Source organism: Cherax quadricarinatus, chromosome 43, assembly GCF_038502225.1.
Source record: "Cherax quadricarinatus isolate ZL_2023a chromosome 43, ASM3850222v1, whole genome shotgun sequence".
NCBI lineage: Eukaryota > Metazoa > Arthropoda > Malacostraca > Decapoda > Parastacidae > Cherax > Cherax quadricarinatus.
The window spans coordinates 26,633,936-26,654,342 of NC_091334.1; the positions used below are offsets into that span (position 1 = coordinate 26,633,936).

Here is a 20,407-nt window from a genome sequence, read left to right on the forward strand (position 1 = left end):
CATCACTTCTATTGTGTCCAAGAGAACGGCAATCAAGGAAGCTGTTCTTGCCAAAGGTTTAACTGTGCTTTCGAAACAGAGATCGCAAGTGATAGAAGATGTTGAGAGACTGTTATTGGTGTGGATAAACGAAAAACAGATAGCAGGCGATAGCATCTCTCAAGCGATCATAAGTGAAAAGGCTAGGAAGTTGCACGAGGATTTAACCCTTAAACGGTCCAAAGAGATCAACGTTCAAATTCGTAGCTACAAAAGTAGATCTACTTTTTTTTACATATTTTCAAATATAACAAAAAAAAATGTAGATAAAAGTTTTTTACACGTTTTCAAATGTAAAACAAAAAAGATCTACATTTTTTTACATACTTTCAGATGTTGAAAAAACGTATATATACGTTTGGACCATTTAAGGGTTAATTAGAAAAATGCCTGCAACTAGTGGTGATGCGAGTGAATTTAAGGCCAGCAAAGGTTGGTTTGAGAGATTAAAGAGGCGTAGTGGCATACATTGTGTGATAAGGCATGGTGAGGCTGCCAGTTCGGACCACAAAGCAGCTGAAAATTATGTGCATGAATTCAAGGAGTACATAGACAGTGAAGAATTGAAACCTGAACAAGTGTTTAATTGTGACGAAACAGACCTGTTTTGGAAGAAAATGCCAAGCAGGACCTACATTACTCAGGAGGAAAAGGCACTCCGAGGACATAAGCCTATGACAGACAGGCTTACTCTTCTCATGTGTGCCAATGCTAGTGGTGATTGCAAAGTGAAGCCTTTATTAGTGTATCACTCTGAAACTCCCAGAGCATTCAGGCAAAGGAATATCCTCAAGGCTAATTTGTGTGTGCTGTGGAGGGCAAACAGTAAGGCATGGGTCACTAGGGACTTTTTCTATGACTGGTTACACCAAGCATTTGCCCCCACTGTGAAAAATTACCTAACTGAAAACAAATTAGACCTTAAGTGCCTCCTGGTGTTAGACAATGCCCCTGGTCATCCTACAGACTTGGCAGAGCAACTTTGTGGGGACATGAGCTTCATTAAGGTGAAGTTTTTGCTTCCTAATACCACTCCTCTCCTGCAGCCCATGGACCAGCAGGTTATTGCAAACTTCAAAAAACTGTACACAAAAGCTCTGTTTGAAAGGTGCTTTGTAGTGACCTCAGAAACTCAACTGACTCGAAGAGAGTTTTGGAGAGAGCACTTTAATATCCTCAATTGTGTAAACCTTATAGGTAAGGCTTGGGAGGGAGTGACTAAGAGGACCTTGAACTCTGCTTGGAAGAAACTGGGGCCAGAATGTGTAGACCAAAGGGATTCTGAAGGATTTGAGGCTAACCCTGAGAATCCTATGCCAGTTGAGGAATCCATTGTGGCATTTGGGAAGTGCTTGGGGTTGGAGGTTAGTGGGGAGGATGTGGAAGAGTTAGTGGAGGAGGACAATGAAGAACTAACCACTGATGAGCTGCTAGATCAACTTCAACAGCAAGAGGCCACACCTGAGGAAATTACTTCGGAGGAGGGGAGAGAGAAATTGAAGAAGTTGCCTACTTCAAAGATTAAGGAAATCTGTGCAAAGTGGCTTGAAGTGCAAACCTTCATGGATGAAAATCACCCTCAGACAGCTATTGCAAGCCGTGCTGGTGACTATTACACTGACACTGTTGTGAAACACTTTAGGAAAGTCATAAAGGAACGAGAGGTACAGGCCACTATGGACAGATATGTTGTGCGACAGAAGTCCAGTGACTCTGAAGCTGGTCCTAGTGGCATTGAAAGAAGAAGGGAAGCAACCCCGGAAAAGGACTTGACACCTCAAGTCCTAATGGAAGGGGATTCCCCTTCTAAACACTAAAACCATCCAGTCTCCCCTCCTCCCATCCCATCAATCATCACCACATCTTCAATAAAGGTAAGTGTCATGTAATTGTGCATGTTTTCTTAAGTTTGTGTGTATTAAAATTAATATTTCATGTGGTAAAAAAAAAATTTTTCATACTTTTGGGTGTCTTGCACGGATTAATTTGAATTCCATTATTTCTTATGGGGAAAATTAATTCGCATAAAGATAATTTCGCATAACATTGAGCTCTCAGGAACGGATTAATAGCGTTATGCGGGGGTCCACTGTATATGTCTTACGAGGTACCATGTTTGACGTATATATACTCATAAATTCTAGCGGCTTCAAATCAAGCAGGAGATAGCTGGTAGGCCAACATGTGAGAGAATGGGTCTGTGTGGTCAGTGTGCACCATATAAAAAAAAATCCTGGAGCATGCAGTGCATAATGAGAAAAAAAAATTCCATTTTTTTAATTAAAATGTCGACTTTGTGGTCTATTTTCGTACAGTATTTATGATTGTATTCTCGTTTTCTTGGTCTCATTTGATAGAATGGAAAACATATTATAGAAATAGAGGTGATTTTGATTGATTTTACTATAAAAAGAACCTAGAAATGGAGATCAAAGTAGGGGAAATGTTTGATTTTTGCCGATGTTCAAAAGTAAACAAATGATGTCATTGTCCAATAAATGTCCAACTAGCCAATCTAATATGCAGTCATGAATGGGTTGACATTATTTATACAATTATTACAGTATTGAATTAATCTGCATAACAGTAAATATTCTATTTTTTGTTTGAATAAAATTTCAAAATAAAAAGCAAGAGTAATATCACAGGGACCTGGAGACATGACTGATGAACAAAGAAAATGTTATTTTAGAGCCAGGAATGTCTGCATTGTTCATTCTGGAGCCTATTTTGAAATTGTCATATTTTTTAATTTTCGTGAAATTGGCCAAATTGCAATTTCCTGACCACATTATTGGGTAGCTGAAATCGGTAAATGGGCAGTTTCTTGTACTCAGTTGATAGAAAAAATGGAGTTCTAAAGAAATAGCTATGAGTTTGGTCGACTGGAACAATGGAATTAGCCGAAAATAGGGCTCAAAGTGGGCGAAATCGCCGATTTGTAAATATCGCTAACTTTGCAAGAGCGTAATTCTGTCGGTTTTCCATCAAATTTCGTGTTTTTGGTGTCATTACAATCGGGAAAAGATTCTCTTATCATTTCACAAGAAAAAATAATTTTTTTTTTTTAAATTTTGCGACACCAGGAGACACTTCAGGATTGGGGGTTGCGACAGTCAAGGGGTTAAAAGACAAAGAAGGGAAGTAGCCCCAGAGAAAGCTTTGCTACCTAAAGTCTTTATAGAGGGGGATTCCCCTTCCAAACATTAACTCCTCCCTCTTTCCTCTTCCCTATCTTCCAGAAACCAGCATTAGCCTTCAATAAAGGTACGTAAAACTTACATAATTGTGGACCCTCGGTTTTCGGCTATTTCAGTTATCAGCCAACCTGGAACAGATTACGGCCAATAACCGAGGGTCCACTGTACTTTCTTTGTTTTTGTTATTGTTTATTTGATATATGTAATTATATTGTTGTTTATTTGCTTTGGTTGTTCAGGTCACGGTCAGGAGAGCGCCGGGATGGGTACAAGCACTCGTCCAGACGCTCCGGGTCACCCAGGTACCGTGATGACCGCTGCCGCGACGACAAGTACTCATCGACGACGTCACGACGTCGCTACTCCCGCTCACCCTCCTACTCCAGGACCCGACGCACCAACAGGTATGCCCACCCCTCATTTACAACCCCCCACCACCACTAACAACTAGTCACACTTATTTACGACTCCCACGAATGACACTAGTCACCCTTGTTTACAACCTTCCTGAACGACACGAGTTGTCCTTGTTTACAACCCCCTGAATGACGCGAGTCGCCCTTGTTGACAACCTCCCTGAATGACATGAATTGCCCTTGTTAACCCCTTTAGGGTCAGTGCCTTAGTTGTACGGTTTTGAACTCTGGGTCAGTGCTGTAGAACTATGCCATGAGCTCAGCTCGCTCAGATAAGCTGTGAGTGGTAAATTTGGGTCTAGATATGGGAGTTTTGGCAAGTTTGCACCACAAAAAAAAAATCCTGCAGCACACGGTGCATAATGAGAAAAAACTGCAACTATTTTTGGTTTAAAATGGCGACTTTGTAGTGCATTTTCATATGATTTCTATACTTGTATTCCTGGTCTCTTAGTCTCATTTGATAGAATGGAAGATGTATTACAGAAATGAGAGATAATTTTGATTGGTTTGAGGATTGAAAATAGCTGGAAATTTAGCTTAAAATAGTGGAAATATTCGAGTTTTGCCAATATTCCAGGGTAAACTTGTCCAATATGCTTCCACTGGTCAATCTAATGTGTGTTCGTGAATGTGCTGGCATTATTTATACAATTATTACAATAATACTTAACAGTAAATCTTCTATTTTTTTGTGTGAATAAAAAAATAAAAATGGAATTCATCTGTGAAGCCTGGAAACGTACCTAATGAACAGAGGAAATGTTTTTTAGTGCCAGGAATGCCTGCGTTGTTATTCTAGATCCTATTTTGAAATTGGCATATTTTGAAATTTGTGCGAAATTGGCCAAATTACCAATTTCTGATCACTTTATTGGGTAGTTGAAATAATTGATTGGGTGATTTCTTGTGCTGAATCGATAAAATGGAAGACATACTTGCGAGTTAGCTAAGAATTTGGTTAACTTGAGCAATGTGATTGACCTAAAATAGGAGTCAAAGTGGAGAAAATTGCTGACGTGAAAATATTGCTGACACGGCAAAATTTTCAAAAGCGTAATTTCAAAAGTTTTCCATCAAATTTCATACTTTTTGTTTTTTTTAGCTTCAGAAAAAGCTTCTCTACCATTTCATAAGAAAAAATAACTTTTTTTTTTTTTAATTCTTGGACGCTGTGAACAAGTTTCAGAATCGGGGTCTGGACCATGAAAGAATTAATGGCCCCCATGAATGACATTAGTCACCCTTGTTTACAGCCACCCTGAACAACACTGGTCACCCTTGTTTACAGCCACCCTGAACGACATGGGTCCCCCTTGTTTACAGCCACCCTGAATGACACTGGTCCCCCTTGTTTACAGCCACCCTGAATGACACTGGTCCCCCTTGTTTACAGCCACCCAGAACTTGAGTCACGTTTTATGATCCCTTATAAAGGTCCTCTATATACAGTCAGTTCTCTTTTAAAGGTCCTCTATATACAGTCAGTTCTCTTATTAAAGTTGACTCACAGTATTAAATCCTGGGACATATAAAGTAATGTGTGAAGGTTATGTTTCACTCTTGCAGTTGTTCAGCTGCTTGGTGTTTGTCACTGTTTTCTGAGAATTAAATAAAGTATATATCATTGTGTTCTTTCTCAACACATTTAGCAATTTTTGTCTCTTCTCGACCTAAGATCATAAGTAAGGAGGAACACTGCAGTAGACCTACTGGCCCAAACTCCTTAACAAAAATATTTGCCAAACTAATTTTCACCAAACGAAGTTTTAAGTTTTGTGACTCAAAAATTTTAATAACACAATTGCCAGCTTATCAGGGTATGGATAGGGTTGAAACACCCTCCATTCCTTGATTTCTTAGTGTTTTTTCTTTAAACATGTCGGTCATTTCCCACCGAGGGAGGATGTCTCAAAAAGAATGAAAAACTTTCATCATTCAACACTTTCACCATCATACATAATCACTGTCTTTGCAGAGGCACTCAGATACGACAGTTTAGATGATCCTCCAAACAGTCAGTATCCCAAACCCCTATTCTAAAGTGCAAGCATTTTACTTCCCATTTTCAGGACTCAAGTTCGGCTAACTGGTTTCCCTGAATGTTTTCCCAAATATTACCCTGCTCACACTCCAACAGCTCATCAGGTCCCTAAACCTATTCATCTCCATTCACTCCTATCTAACACGCTCATGCATGCTTACTGGAAGTCCAAGCTCCTCTAAATTGTACAGCTGGTCTGTTTTTTCTGGTTGATTTTAATATGGCAGTTTGTTCAATAGTGTCGATGGTTGACACTCGTCCATCTTTGTACCACCACTGTCTCTTAATATTCCACTTGCTTGCCATGCTCAATACCCCAAGTTAAGACAGGCTCGTGAAACCATCCAAATTATCTGATAAATTACAATGTGGAAGATAAACCCAAGATAGGCCTAAAATTGACATGTTCAGAGAGAGCCTCTCCTACACTGTCTTGAGTGGCACTAACTTGGGTTACCTGGAGAGGTTTTTAGGGATAAACACCCCACAATCCAGTCTATGACCAGGGTTGAAGGAGGAATTTTGCCAGGACGTTCCATGTGTCCTAGACTGATGGTTCTACATAGACTCTGTGCTGTCCAAGCTTTGTAATGTTCTATGCTTATTTATACATAATCAGTGTTGTGTCCCTGTGTGAAAGAGTGTAATGCGTTCTGCCTGCAGAGACCTTGAACTCTTCCAACACCAAAATATACAGTGGAACCTCGGCTTACAAAACTCCCACCATGCGAATTTTCCAGGATACGAACAGTCATTCGGTTGATTTTTTGCATCTGGATATGAACGAAATTTCAGGATGTGAAATTCCCCCTCATGGGAGGTTCCTTGGTGAGGTGCTCTTGATCTAGAGAATTGGATCTGTGCTCCAGTTCCCTAAATTAATAATACAGGTCCGCCATCACAAATCTGGCATCATTGGGACCTGTAGTGTGCTGGATTACAGAGTTTGCCAGATTACACAGTTGGTTAGGTTAGGATACACTTAATAAAATTAACCAACTTGCCGATGTTCATTGAACATCGGCAAAAATTGAACATCGCTCTGAGCTCAATTTCAAGGTACTTTTCATCGTGAAACCAATCAAAATCATGTCTATTTCTGTAATATATCTTCCATTCTATCAACTGAGACCAGAAAAATGAGAATACCACCATAAAAGCCATACGAAAATATACCGTAAAGAGGCGGCTAATTGCTGAGAAGCGAACTCCCTTATTTAGCGTCCGTTGTTTTTTTTTTTTTTTTTTTTTTTTTTTTTTTTTTTTTTTTTGTGTGTGTGTGTGTATGTGTGTGTGTGTGTGTGTGTGTGTGTACGTTGAGAAGCATATTTCAATCATACATTGCCCAAGTTTCAATAAGATAGCCCAACAAACAACTAAAAAAACAAATATTTACCAAAAATCATATATGGCAAGCCCAAGCCAGGTACTTGAAATAAGTCACTTAGTCTGACTTGTTTTTTTGGGTTATCCCAGGTTCTCTATACATACACTGCTATGTATGATAATCTGTGTAACTGTATTTGTTTATACCTGAATAAACTTACTTACTTACTTCTATTCTGTTGCCTGAGTACAAGAAACCGCCCATTCACTTATTTCAACTACCCAATAAAGTGGTCAGAAATTGGCATTTTGGCCAATTTTTTACAAATTTCAACAGATGCCAATTTCAAAATAGGGTCCAGAATAAACAATGCAGACATTCCTGGCACTAAAATAACATTTTCTCTGTTCATTAGTCACGGCTACAGGCCCCTCTTATATTACTCTTGCTTACCATTTGGAATTTTTATTCACATAAAAAATAGAAGATTTACTGTTATGCAGACTGCTGCATTATTGTAATAATTGTATAAATAATATCAACCCATTCTTGACAGCATATTAGAATTTGGACTGGCAGGCACACACGTATCAGACGTATTTGTTTACTCTTGAACATCACTAAAGAATAGAACATTTCCGCTACATTGACCTCATTTTCAATTTACTTTTCGTCATGAAAGCAATCAAAATTATATCTATTTCTGTAATATATCTTCCATTCTATCAAATGAGACCCAAAAAACGAGAATACAACCATAAAAACCATAGGAAAATATACCGCTATGGGGCCGCTAATGGCTGACAAATGAACTCCGTTATTTATGGTCTTGAGTTCTTTCATTTTTGGTGTACGTTAAGAAGCATCTTTCCATCATACATTGCCCAAGTTTCATTAAGATAGTCCAACAAACAACTGAGAAAGAAAAAATAATAATACCTTTATTTACTACAAGTACATGTACAAGGTATACAGGCGTAGCTGACATCAGTGACATACTACTGTATAGGAAGCCCTTTGTTATGCTAAGCATTTCAGGCAGATTAGATCAGTGTCACAGGATAAGACCCACACCAGTCCACTAACACCTAGGTACCCATTTACTGATGGGTGAACATAAACAACAGGTATAAAGAAACCCTGCCTGGAATCGAATATTTACTAAAAATCATATATGGCTAGCTCAAGCTAGGTACTAGAAATAAGCTATTTTGTCTGACTTTTTTGGGTTATCCTAGGTTCTTTACACATATGCTGCTATGTGTGATAATTTATGTAGAGAAAATATTATTATTATAATCAAAAGAAGCGCTAAACCGCAAGGGTTATACAGCGTTTGTAGAGAGAATAGCTTTTTTGTTTCAGTTTTATGGTGCAGTATGAGTGTATCACAGTTAGACTTGTGCTACACTCTGTTTTCTCTAATATAAGCCCCCAAGACAGGGATAGGAGAATGGTACTTGTATCCCATATCCTCTTCATACCTCCGTCGAACTGCTCAGTATTATGCCATATATTATTTATTTTGGAATATTTAACATGTTTTTATTATTTATATTGTTTATTATGTCATATTAGATTAATTGTGATAAGCAAATAAGCCGTAGTGATGATACTAGCGTAATAATAAAGCATATTTCCCTGCATCACGAAACTGAGCTCATGGCAACCAACAGTGGCTTCAAAGCCACCTTATCTTTAATGGACAATATACTCTCCATTTCTTTTATTTGTTGAAACCATGGCTAGGTCTAAAAGTAAGCAGGTTATGACAATAAGTGGAGAAAAAGAAATTGGAATGACTTATGTAGCAGTAGTGCCACCAGACCGTACCAGCGGGTTGGTGTGGCGACCGTGGAAATTTGAAATTATGCTAGCTGAATTTAGTACTGAATAACTGATGGAACTGGATGTTTGGTTGCCGGATTTGTGATGGCGGACCTGTAATATCGTATCATATAATAACAGTGTACACTCATTACTTACCTTAAAATATTTGTAATCTTTATGTTCTTAATATAGGGTGCAAGGTGAATAAGGTAGGTAGTTATCAAAGTGTGGTAGGTATGTAACCCCCCATCTGGCTACCCCACCCACACATTATATACTAGGCATAAAGTGCCCTAGAGTGATAAAATGCATATACAGTACACTCATTACTTACCTTAAAATATTTGTAGTCTTAATGTAGATTGAGAGGCGAGTAAACAAGATTAATGAATAAACGAGAGAGAGAGAATGAGTACATGAGAGTGTAGTAGGTTCGTGAGTTTTGTAAACAAACCAGTTATTGTTGTTACCAGCCCGGACACAAATGGTTTTTGTTCTCTCTGTCAAGCCGACTGGAAAACATCTCGTGTTTATGTTAATTTATATATTTATGTTATGTAGTGTGTTTATTATATAATTTTGAAAAAATATCATAGATGGATTAAGCATAATGTCTATATTAACATTTTATACGACATTTAATGCACCTCAGAGTGATTATTATTGTTTATTATTATCATTATTAATATGGCATCTTCAAGACCAATAACACACTCTTAGTGATTTTAATGTGTACCTGCACACCAGCACAGGTGCAAGATGTGGAGTTTAAAGCAAAGTGACAAAGTGTAGCATTAAGAGTATAGCAATTAACCCTTTGAAGGTCGACAGGCCCTCTCCGAAACTCGTTCTCAGGGTCGGCCAAATTTAAAAAAAAAAAAATTATTTTCTCTTATGAAAAGATAGAGAATCTTTTCCCGATCATAAAGACACCAAAAGTTTGAAATTTGATAAAAAACTTACGGAATTATGCTCTCGCAAAGTTAGCGGTCTCGGCGATGTTTACGCATCGGCGATTTTGCCCACTTTGAGCCCCATTTTCGGCCAATTTCTCTGTACTAGTCGACAAAAAACATGAATATTTCGCTAGAACTCCATTTTTTCTATCGAATGGGTGCAAGAAACCACCCATTTATGAAATTTAACTATCCAGTACAGTGGTCAGAATTTATCAATTTTGCCAATTTCACACAAATTTCAAAAGATGCCAATTTCCGAATAGGGTCCAGAATAAACAAGAAAGACATTCCTGGCACTAAAATGACATTTCCTCTAGTCATTAGTCACATATCAAGGCCCCTCTTATATTCTTTTGCTTTCCACTTTGAATTTTTATTCTCACAAAAAATATAAGATTTACTGTTATGCAGACTACTGCATTAGTGTAAAAAATGGTATAAATATTATTGGTGCACTTGTGAAAGAATATTAGACTCACCAGTTGACGTGTATTGCACGCTTGGCATGATTTGTTTACTTTTGAAGTTTGGTAAAAATCGAACATTTCTGCTACTTTGAGCTCAATTTCAAGGTATCTTTCATTGTAAAACCAGTCAAAATCATCTCAATTTCTGTAATATGTCTTCCATTCTATAAAATGAGACCAAGAAAACTAGAATACAACAATAAATACCATACGAAAATACACTGCAAAGTCGCTGATTTATTCCAAAAAAATGGTCAAAGTTTTTTTTTTCTCATTATGCACTGTGTGCTGCAGGATCCTTTTTAGACTGTGCACACTGACCACATAGACCCATTCTTTCATATGAAGGCCTACCAGCTTTCTCCCACTAGATATGATGCCGCTAGAATTTATGAGTATGTACTAGTACGTCAAAAACCCCTACGCATAAGACGTACTAGTACGACCAAAACCCTCAAAGGGTTAAGCGATTAAGCCATAAAAAAAAGGACGAAACGAAGAAGACTCCTGACAGCATAAGCCACTCTGCCTATCTTCTGCAAGGTGTGTAAATGGTGTATGTACACCAGTTCATTTCTACATTATAGTTTTCTTATGAAAAGTGATTAATGCAGTTAGCCTCTCAAACTCCATTTTCTCTTATACTAACACGTCTGAAAGAAGAAAGAATGGGAAGACGTTTTCATAGCTGGAGCAAGAATGCCCACGAATACCGTCCTCCCTACCACCACGTACGTAATGACGTAAATATTTTATTCATTTTAGAGTGTATATCAAGTTTTTATGATATATTGTTTAATATGTCATTACATGAATTGTGATAGATAAATAAGTCGTAGAGTTGATATTAGCATCATATTGAAGTACTATTTTAGCATGTCTCCTGACAGCAGGAATTCCCCTGGAACGAATTAATGGTACAGTGGTACCTTGAGTTTCACACAGCTCCCAACTTGAACAATTATGTAAGTGCTTTTGTAAGTGTATTTTTGAGGGTCTGAAACAGACTAATCTAATTACACTATTCCTTATGGGAATAAATTCATTCGGTAACGGCACTCAAACAGCCTTCTGGGACGAATTATGGCCGAAACTTGGGGTACCACTGTATTTCAATTAATCTAAATGAAGAAAATTAACCCAGCATACAAACAAAGGATACAAACAAGATCACGGAGCGAATTAAATTCGTAAGCAGATGTTCCACTGCATAGCTTTCTTTTTAAGAAATTCAAATTTTTATTTACAAGTGGCTTTCAATTTATTATTGTTTAAGTTTGTCAGTATTGTGAGAAGCTCTGATATAAAGATTGTTAGAGGCCTTTCAATGATATCATTGTCAGAAGTTGTGATATAAAGACTGTCAGGGAAGCCTTTCAGTGACATCATTGTCAGATCTATTGACTTTAATTTGTTTTTATAAAGGGTGGGAATAGAGCAGAATAATTTTATTTTGTCAAGGGAAAGTCTTCAAGTTGACATTCTGTCGGTGACTCGCCTCTTGTGAGTCGGCCACCGATGGAGCGACCATCATTTTCACTGGTACCAACTGAGGGTTGTATAATGAAGAGGGTCAGCATCAATTAGGTGGTTTTTCTGACTTAGGTCACGTTCAAGGTCACCGATGTCCAACCGTCGGAGGCACCACGGCAGCCGCGAGGACCCCAGCCCCAGCAACTGCCTTGGCATCTTTGGTCTTAGTCTCTACACTACAGAAAGACAGGTAAGACCACACCTTTCTAACACTTGTATTCACTCAAACATTTCTCTTTCAGGCAAATACACAGTTGACTACATTTTTAATGTACTAATGTAATTTATCAGAGCTTATTATTAGGGTAGAACTGAAGTGGGTTGGGTAAATATTCTGTTAGTGGGTTGAATTTGTGAAGGACCTGCCCAGTATGGGCCAACAGTCCTGAAGCAGTGTTCCTCCTTTCTTATGTTCTAATGTATAAATTACTAAATTTAAGAGAAACTTTTGTTTTTCTTTTTGGGCCACCCTGCCTTGGTGGGATACGGCCGGTGTGTTGAAGGAAAGAAGGTATAGGGGATCAGTCCCTTTGATTAAAGATGCATTTCTTCTTTCAACAAACCAGCCGTATCCCACCGAAGCAGAGTGACCCAAAAAGAAAAACAAAAGTTTCTCTTTTTAACTTTAGAAATGTATACAGGAGAAGGGGTTACTAGCCCCTTGCTCCTGGCATTTTAGTCGCCTCTTACAACACGCATGGCTTACGGAAGAAGAATTCTGTTCCACTTCCCCATGGAGTTAGTTTAATATGTATATTATGTACCCCATACCCATCCTGTGGGCGGTAGTCAAAAGATTACATAAGAACATAAGAACGAAGGAACACTGCAGAAGGCCTACTGGCCCATGCGAGGCAGGTCCAAGTCTCCTTCCGGCTTAAGCCAATGCACCCAACCTAGTCAGGTCAGGTCACATTGACTTAAGGGAGGAACACGGCAACCGACCTGGTAGCACAAGCTTTGAGGTCCAACTCACACCCACCCACATCCACTCATGTATTTATCCAACCTATTTTTAAAGCTACACAACATTCTGGCCTCTATAACTGTACTTGGGAGTTTGTTCCACTCATCCACAACTCTATTACCAAACCAGTACTTTCCTATATCCTTCCTGAATCTGAATTTTTCCAACTTAAAACCATTGCTGCGAGTCCTGTCTAGGCTAGATATTTTCAGCACACAATTTACATCCCCTTTATTTATTCCTGTCTTCCATTTATACACCTCAATCATATCCCCCCTAATTCTACGTCTTTCTAGAGAGTGCAGATTCAGGGCCCTTAGTCTATCCTCATAGGGAAGGTTTCTGATACATGGGATCAACTTTGTCATCCTCCTTTGTACATTTTCCAGAGAATTTATATCCATTCTGTAATACGGTGACCAAAACTGTGCAGCATAATCTAAATGAGGCCTAACCAAGGATGTATAGAGTTGAAGAACAACCTGAGGACTCCTATTATTTATGCTTCTTGATATGAAGCCAAGGATTCTATTAGCTTTATTGCGAACACTTATGCACTGTTGTCTTGGTTTCAGATTACTGCTAACCAGAACTCCTAAATCTTTTTCGCAATCCGTAATATTAAGATCTACATTTAGTTTATATGTGGCATGGTTATTGTCCTGTCCAACATTTAGAACTTTGCATTTGTCTATATTAAACTGCATCTGCCACTTCTCCGACCACTGCATCAGTCTATTCAAATCTTCCTGGAGTGCTCGAATGTCCTCATCAGAATGAATTTGACGGCCTATTTTGGTGTCATCGGCAAACTTGCCGATGTCGCTCTTTATGCCCTCATCTATGTCGTTTATGTAGATTGTGAACAGCAGGGGGCCCAACACTGACCCCTGTGGAACACCGCTCGTGACGCTTCCCCACTCTGATTTCTCCCCATTTATGCAAACTCTCTGCTGCCTATTTGTCAACCATGCCTCTATCCAGGAAAAAATTTCACCTCCTATTCCATGTGCCTTAATTTTCCTCAATAGTCTCTGATGTGGGACCCTGTCAAAAGCCTTACTGAAGTTCATATACACAATATCATATTCATTACCATGATCTCCCTCCTCAAATACCTTAGTGAAAAAAGTTAATAAATTCGTAAGGCAGGAACGCCCCTTTGTAAAACCATGCTGAGATTCGTTGATTAATTTATGCTTTTCAAGGTGGCTACGAACTGCCTCGGCAATTATTGATTCCATAAATTTTCCCACTATGGAGTGTTAGGCTTATTGGTCTATAGTTCGAAGCTAAGGACCTGTCACCTGTTTTGAAAATAGGTATCACATTTGCCATTTTCCACTTATCTGGCACCATGCCAGTTTGTAGTGATATGTTGAAAAGATTAGCCAAAGGTGTGCTAAGCTCCTCTTTACATTCCTTTAGAACCCTTGCATACAGTTCATCAGGGCCTGGGGATTTGTTAGGTTTTAATTTATCTATTTGCCTAAGGACTATGTCACTTGTGACCCTAATCGTGCACAGTTTATTATCGTCCTGTTCTACATAATTTATCATTACTGGAATATCGCTGGTATCCTCCTGTGTAAAAACTGAGAGGAAGTATGTGTTAAAAATTCAACACATTTCCTTATCACTGTCAGTGAGCTGACCCGAGGAACTTTTGAGTGGGCCTATCTTGTCCCTGATCTTACTTCTGTATACCTGAAAGAATCCTTTTGGGTTAGTCTTCGATTCTCTTGCAACTTTAACCTCATAATCTCTTTTTGCTTTTCTAATTCCGTTTTTTATTTCTCTCTTTAACTGAATATATCGATTTCTTAATTGCCCCTCTCCTCTTTTGATTTGCCTATATATGCCTCTCTTTTGACCAATCAGATATTTTAATCTATTGTTCATCCATTTAGGATCATTTTTGTTTGATCTGATTTCCCTATTTGGAACATAATTTGACTGAGCAGCTAGAACTATGCCCTGGAAAACATCATATCGGCAACCATCACCACCTACCTGACCCTTAGTCAGGTCATTCCAGTTCAGCCCACCTAAGTAATTTTTCAGTCCTATGAAATCAGCCAAGCGAAAGTCAGGGACGGAGACTTGGTTGCCATTATTAGGGGAATTCCATGATATATTAAAACTGAGTGATTTGTGATCACTTTCCCCAAGCTCATCATTAACCTCAAGATTATTAATTAGTGTTTCCCTACTGGCAAGAACCAAGTCAAGGAGGTTATTTCCCCTAGTTGGCTCTGTCACAAACTGTTTTAAAAAACAATCCTGGATCGTATCAAGAAAGTCACCTGACTCTAAATTTCCTGTCAAATTGCTCCAGTCAATCTGTCTATAGTTGAAATCTCCCATTAGCACAACATTTTCGTATGTAGATGCCTTACGAATTTTGTCCCATAGAAGTTTACTGCACTCCCTATCAAGATTTGGGGCCCTGTAAATCACACCCAAAATTAGTTTTTCTCGGCCCTTGAGAAGCTGTAACCAAACAGATTCAGTGGCTGACGCTTCTAATTTAATATCTTGTCTAACACAACAATTTAAATTGTCTCTGACATACATCGCTACTCCACCACCTTTCCTGTTGACCCTGTCAGTGTGGAATAATTTATAGCCTTGTATGTGACATTCAGAGGGCATCTCTCTATCTTTCAGATTGAGCCAGGTCTCTGTTATAGCAATAATATCTATGTTTCCTGCACTTGCAATTAATCTTAGCTCATCTATCTTATTTCTTACACTCCTGCTATTAGTATAGTAAACCTTAAGGGAGCTAGTCCCTTGCTGCCCTCTGCTGTCCCCCTTTGTTTGCTGACCTGATCTATTGTCTTTATTTATAACTTCATGCTGAATGCCTTTTATACATTTACTGTTTCCAACCCTAGCGTTGCAACCTGCTTGTTTCTCACACACACCCATACCTCTATCTTCCATCAGTTTAAAATCATAGGCATTTCACCAATGGCCTTTTAAATCGAGTCTGCAAGTGCTACCACCCCAGCCCCAGAGAGATGTACCCCATCCCTTGCATACATATCATGTTTGCCATAAAAGTTGTTCCAGTTGTCAATGAATGGGATTGCAAGTTCCTTGGAGTATCTGTCTAGCCAGCAATTTACACCAATTGCCCTAGACAACCATTCATTTCCTACTCCCCTTCTAGGCAAGATGCTACATATGGTTGGGATCCCTCCCTTAGACTTAATGAAATCTATAGCTGACCTGTACTTATCTAGCAGCTCTTCTCTCCTACCCTTCCCAATATCATTTCCACCAGCACTGAGACAGATAATGGGCTTGTTCCCATTACCTGACATGATATTATCCAGCCTGTTGACAATGTCCCCAACACCAGCTCCAGGAAAGCACACACTATCTCTCATCTTCTTATTCCTATTACAAAAAGCACGGTCAATATATCTTACCTGAGAGTCACCAACCACAAGAATGCGCTTACCTCCATTAGCAGGGGCAGTAGTACCCTTACCTTCACTGGCCACTGAAGTACATTCATCCTGAAGAACAGAGAAGCGATTTCCTACCTTCAGATCTTCACTCTTAACTTTCCTTACTCTGATGCGCCTCCCATTACTGTGAACCACTCGCCACTTGTAGCAGGTGCTGGGCTGCACCTCACTGCTCGTAGCCGTTGCTACCCCCCCAACTACAGCCTCCTCACAGCGAGAGACAGACTGCACCTCACTGCTAGAAGCCTCATTTCCCACAACTCCAGCCACCTCACACTCTCTCCCAGACCCATTGAGGTGGACCTTCAGCCTCCTAATCTCCTCCTGGAGAAGCAAGACCTCCTCCTTCAACTCTCCAACCTCAATTTTTAAAACACTGCAGAAGCAAGCCATGCTTTGTAACCGTCCACGCTAATCCCCAAAGCAGCTCAGGGTCTGTGACCTCACGTGACGACTGACCACTGACGACTGACCACTGACCACTGAGGTACATAATGGGTCCAGGGACTGGGCCTCAAAGTTTTGATGGCTGAGCAAGTTACAGAGGTAATGAATTCACAATTTACGAAGGTAATGAACTCCAGGTAGGTCTAGTCACAATCATGACAAGTTACAAAGGTATTAACAGATTAAAGAGGTACACAATGGGTCCAGGGACTGGGCCCCAAAGTTTTGATGGCTGAACTAGGTACAAGGTAATGAACCCATAGAGATAAGAGGAAACAAGAACGAGTGAGAAAACGGAAGAAAGTCCAGAGAGGTGTGCGTGTATATATATATATATATACGCTTGTACATGCATGTGTAGTGTGACCTAAGTGTAAATAGAAGTAACATGTACCTGAATTCTTGCATGTTTGAAACAAAAAAGACACCAGCAATCCTACCATCATGTAAAACAATTACACTTGCTTGGCAAGATGGTAGTACTTGTCTGGGTGGTTGCTGTCTACCAACCTACTACCTACTAAAGATGTATTTGTGTACAGTATATTAAGGTAGAAAGGCCTTGGTGTTACTAGAAAGGCCTTGGCCTTGCTAGAGGGGCCATGGTCTTGCTAGAGGGGCCATGGTCTTGCTAGAGGGGCCATGGTCTTGCTAGAGGGGCCATGGTCTTGCTAGAGGGGCCATGGTCTTGCTAGAGGGGCCATGGTCTTGCTAGAGGGGCCATGGTCTTGCTAGAGGGGCCATGGTCTTGCTAGAGGGGCCATGGTCTTGCTCGAGAGGCCTTGGTCTTGCTCGAGAGGCCTTGGTCTTGCTCGAGAGGCCTTGGTCTTGCTCGAGAGGCCTTGGTCTTGCTCGAGAGGCCTTGGTCTTGCTCGAGAGGCCATGGTCTTCCTCGAGAGGCCATGGTCTTGCTCGAGAGGCCATGGTCTTGCTCGAGAGGCCATGGTCTTGCTCGAGAGGCCATGGTCTTGCTCGAGAGGCCTTGGTCTTGCTCGAGAGGCCTTGGTCTTGCTCGAGAGGCCTTGGTCTTGCTCGAGAGGCCTTGGTCTTGCTCGAGAGGCCATGGTCTTGCTCGAGAGGCCATGGTCTTGCTCGAGAGGCCTTGGTCTTGCTCGAGAGGCCTTGGTCTTGCTCGAGAGGCCTTGGTCTTGCTCGAGAGGCCTTGGTCTTGCTCGAGAGGCCTTGGTCTTGCTCGAGAGGCCTTGGTCTTGCTCGAGAGGCCTTGGTCTTGCTCGAGAGGCCTTGGTCTTGCTCGAGAGGCCATGGTCTTGCTCGAGAGGCCTTGGTCTTGCTCGAGAGGCCTTGGTCTTGCTCGAGAGGCCTTGGTCTTGCTCGAGAGGCCTTGGTCTTGCTCGAGAGGCCTTGGTCTTGCTCGAGAGGCCTTGGTCTTGCTCGAGAGGCCTTGGTCTTGCTCGAGAGGCCATGGTCTTGCTCGAGAGGCCTTGGTCTTGCTCGAGAGGCCTTGGTCTTGCTCGAGAGGCCTTGGTCTTGCTCGAGAGGCCTTGGTCTTGCTCGAGAGGCCTTGGTCTTGCTCGAGAGGCCTTGATAAACAGTCAACTTATTTATAAATCTTCTGACTCGCAGGTAAATAATCAACATACTATAAAGCTCCTCTAATGCATTTTTTTTTTTTTGTAATATGATGAAATAAAGAATATCCAAAATTTCATAGCAGCATAAAATATTTGAATCATTATTTAGTCTCTTCAGTTTTACTTTGGCTTTCTCAACTGCATTTTCAAAATATTACAAATCTTCAACTGCCAAAGATGAGGGAAAAAATCCTTCATCTGGTAGAGGGGACACCTTGGATAGTGCCCTTAGTCTATCCTCGTGATGGACAGTGCCCTCAGTCTATCCTCGTAGGATGGACAGTGCAATCAGTCTATCCTCGTAGGATGGACAGTGCCATCAGTCTATCCTCGTAGGATGGGCAGTGCCATCAGTCTATCCTCGTAGGATGGACAGTGCCATCAGTCTATCCTCGTTGGATGGACAGTGCCCTCAGTCTTAGTAGGATGGACAGTGTAATCAGTATCCTCATAGGATTGACAGTGCCATCAGTCTATCCTCGTAGGATGGACAGTGCCATCAGTCTATCCTCGTAGGATGGACAGTGCCATCAGTCTATCCTCGTAGGATGGACAGTGCCATCAGTCTATCCTCGTAGGATGGACAGTGCCATCAGTCTATCCTCGTAGGATGGACAGTGCCATCAGTCTATCCTCGTAGGATGGACAGTGCCATCAGTCTATCCTCGTAGGATGGACAGTGTAATCAGCCTGTCCTCATAGGATGGACAGTGCCATCAGTCTATCCTCGTAGGATGGACAGTGCCCTCAGCCTATCCTCGTAGGATGGACAGTGCCCTCAGTCTATCCTCGTAGGATGGACAGTGCTCTCAGTCCATCCTCGTAGGATGGACAGTGCCCTCAATCTATCTTCGTAGGATGGACAGTGCCCTCAGTCTATTTTCATAGGAAAGATTTTTGATACATAAGAGACTCTTAATGTCCCTAGGTCTATCCTTGTAGGATGGACTTTCCCATCAGTCTGTCCTCGTTGGATGGACAGCGCCCTCAGTCTATCCTCGTAGGATGGACAGTCTATCCTCGTAGGATGGACAGTATCCTCGTAGGATGGACAGTCTATCCTCGTAGGATGGACAGTCTATCCTCGTAGGATGGACAGTCTATCCTCGTAGGATGGACAGTCTATCCTCGTAGGATGGACAGTCTATCCTCGTAGGATGGACAGTCTATCCTCGTAGGATGGACAGTCTATCCTCGTAGGATGGACAGTCTATCCTCGTAGGATGGACAGTCTATCCTCGTAGGATGGACAGTCTATCCTCGTAGGATGGACAGTCGATCCTCGTAGGATGGACAGTATCCTCGTAGGATGGACAGTCTATCCTCGTAGGATGGACAGTCTATCCTCGTAGGATGGACAGTCTATCCTCGTAGGATGGACAGTCTATCCTCGTAGGATGGACAGTCTATCCTCGTAGGATGGACAGTCTATCCTCGTAGGATGGACAGTCTATCCTCGTAGGATGGACAGTCTATCCTCGTAGGATGGACAGTCTATCCTCGTAGGATGGACAGTCTATCCTCGTAGGATGGACAGTCTATCCTCGTAGGATGGACAGTCTATCCTCGTAGGATGGACAGTCTATCCTCGTAGGATGGACAGTCTATCCTCGTAGGATGGACAGTCTATCCTCGTAGGATGGACAGTCTATCCTCGTAGGATGGACAGTCTATCCTCGTAGGATGGACAGTCTATCCTCGTAGGATGGACAGTCTATCCTCGTAGGATGGACAGTCTATCCTCGTAGGATGGACAGTCTATCCTCGTAGGATGGACAGTCTATCCTCGTAGGATGGACAGTCTATCCTCGTAGGATGGACAGTCTATCCTCGTAGGATGGACAGTCTATCCTCGTAGGATGGACAGTCTATCCTCGTAGGATGGACAGTCTATCCTCGTAGGATGGACAGTCTATCCTCGTAGGATGGACAGTCTATCCTCGTAGGATGGACAGTCTATCCTCGTAGGATGGACAGTCTATCCTCGTAGGATGGACAGTCTATCCTCGTAGGATGGACAGTGCCCTCAGTCCATCCTCGTAGGATGGACAGTGCTCTAGGTCTATCCTTGCAGGATGGACTTTCCCATCAGTCTGTCCTCGTT

The 20,407-nt window shown here is 41.1% G+C and overlaps 1 protein-coding gene across 4 annotated transcripts in view; it reads left to right on the plus strand.

Annotated features, from left to right (window-relative positions):
* The window catches only part of LOC128694193 (transformer-2 protein homolog alpha), a 118,350-nt gene that overhangs the window by 34,147 nt on the left and 63,796 nt on the right, over positions 1 to 20,407 (plus strand). For 3 of the 4 annotated variants that reach the window (XR_011393128.1, XM_070093774.1, XM_070093776.1), the window contains exons 3-4: positions 3,479 to 3,643; positions 11,888 to 12,005. Coding sequence is in view for 3 of the 4 variants with exons in the window: in XM_070093774.1 (XP_069949875.1) it covers positions 3,479 to 3,643; positions 11,888 to 12,005 (283 nt within the window). In the remaining variant the exon portion in view is untranslated. The remainder of the gene's footprint in view (positions 1 to 3,478; positions 3,644 to 11,887; positions 12,006 to 20,407) is intronic. The other variant, XM_070093775.1, reaches the window with a different exon arrangement.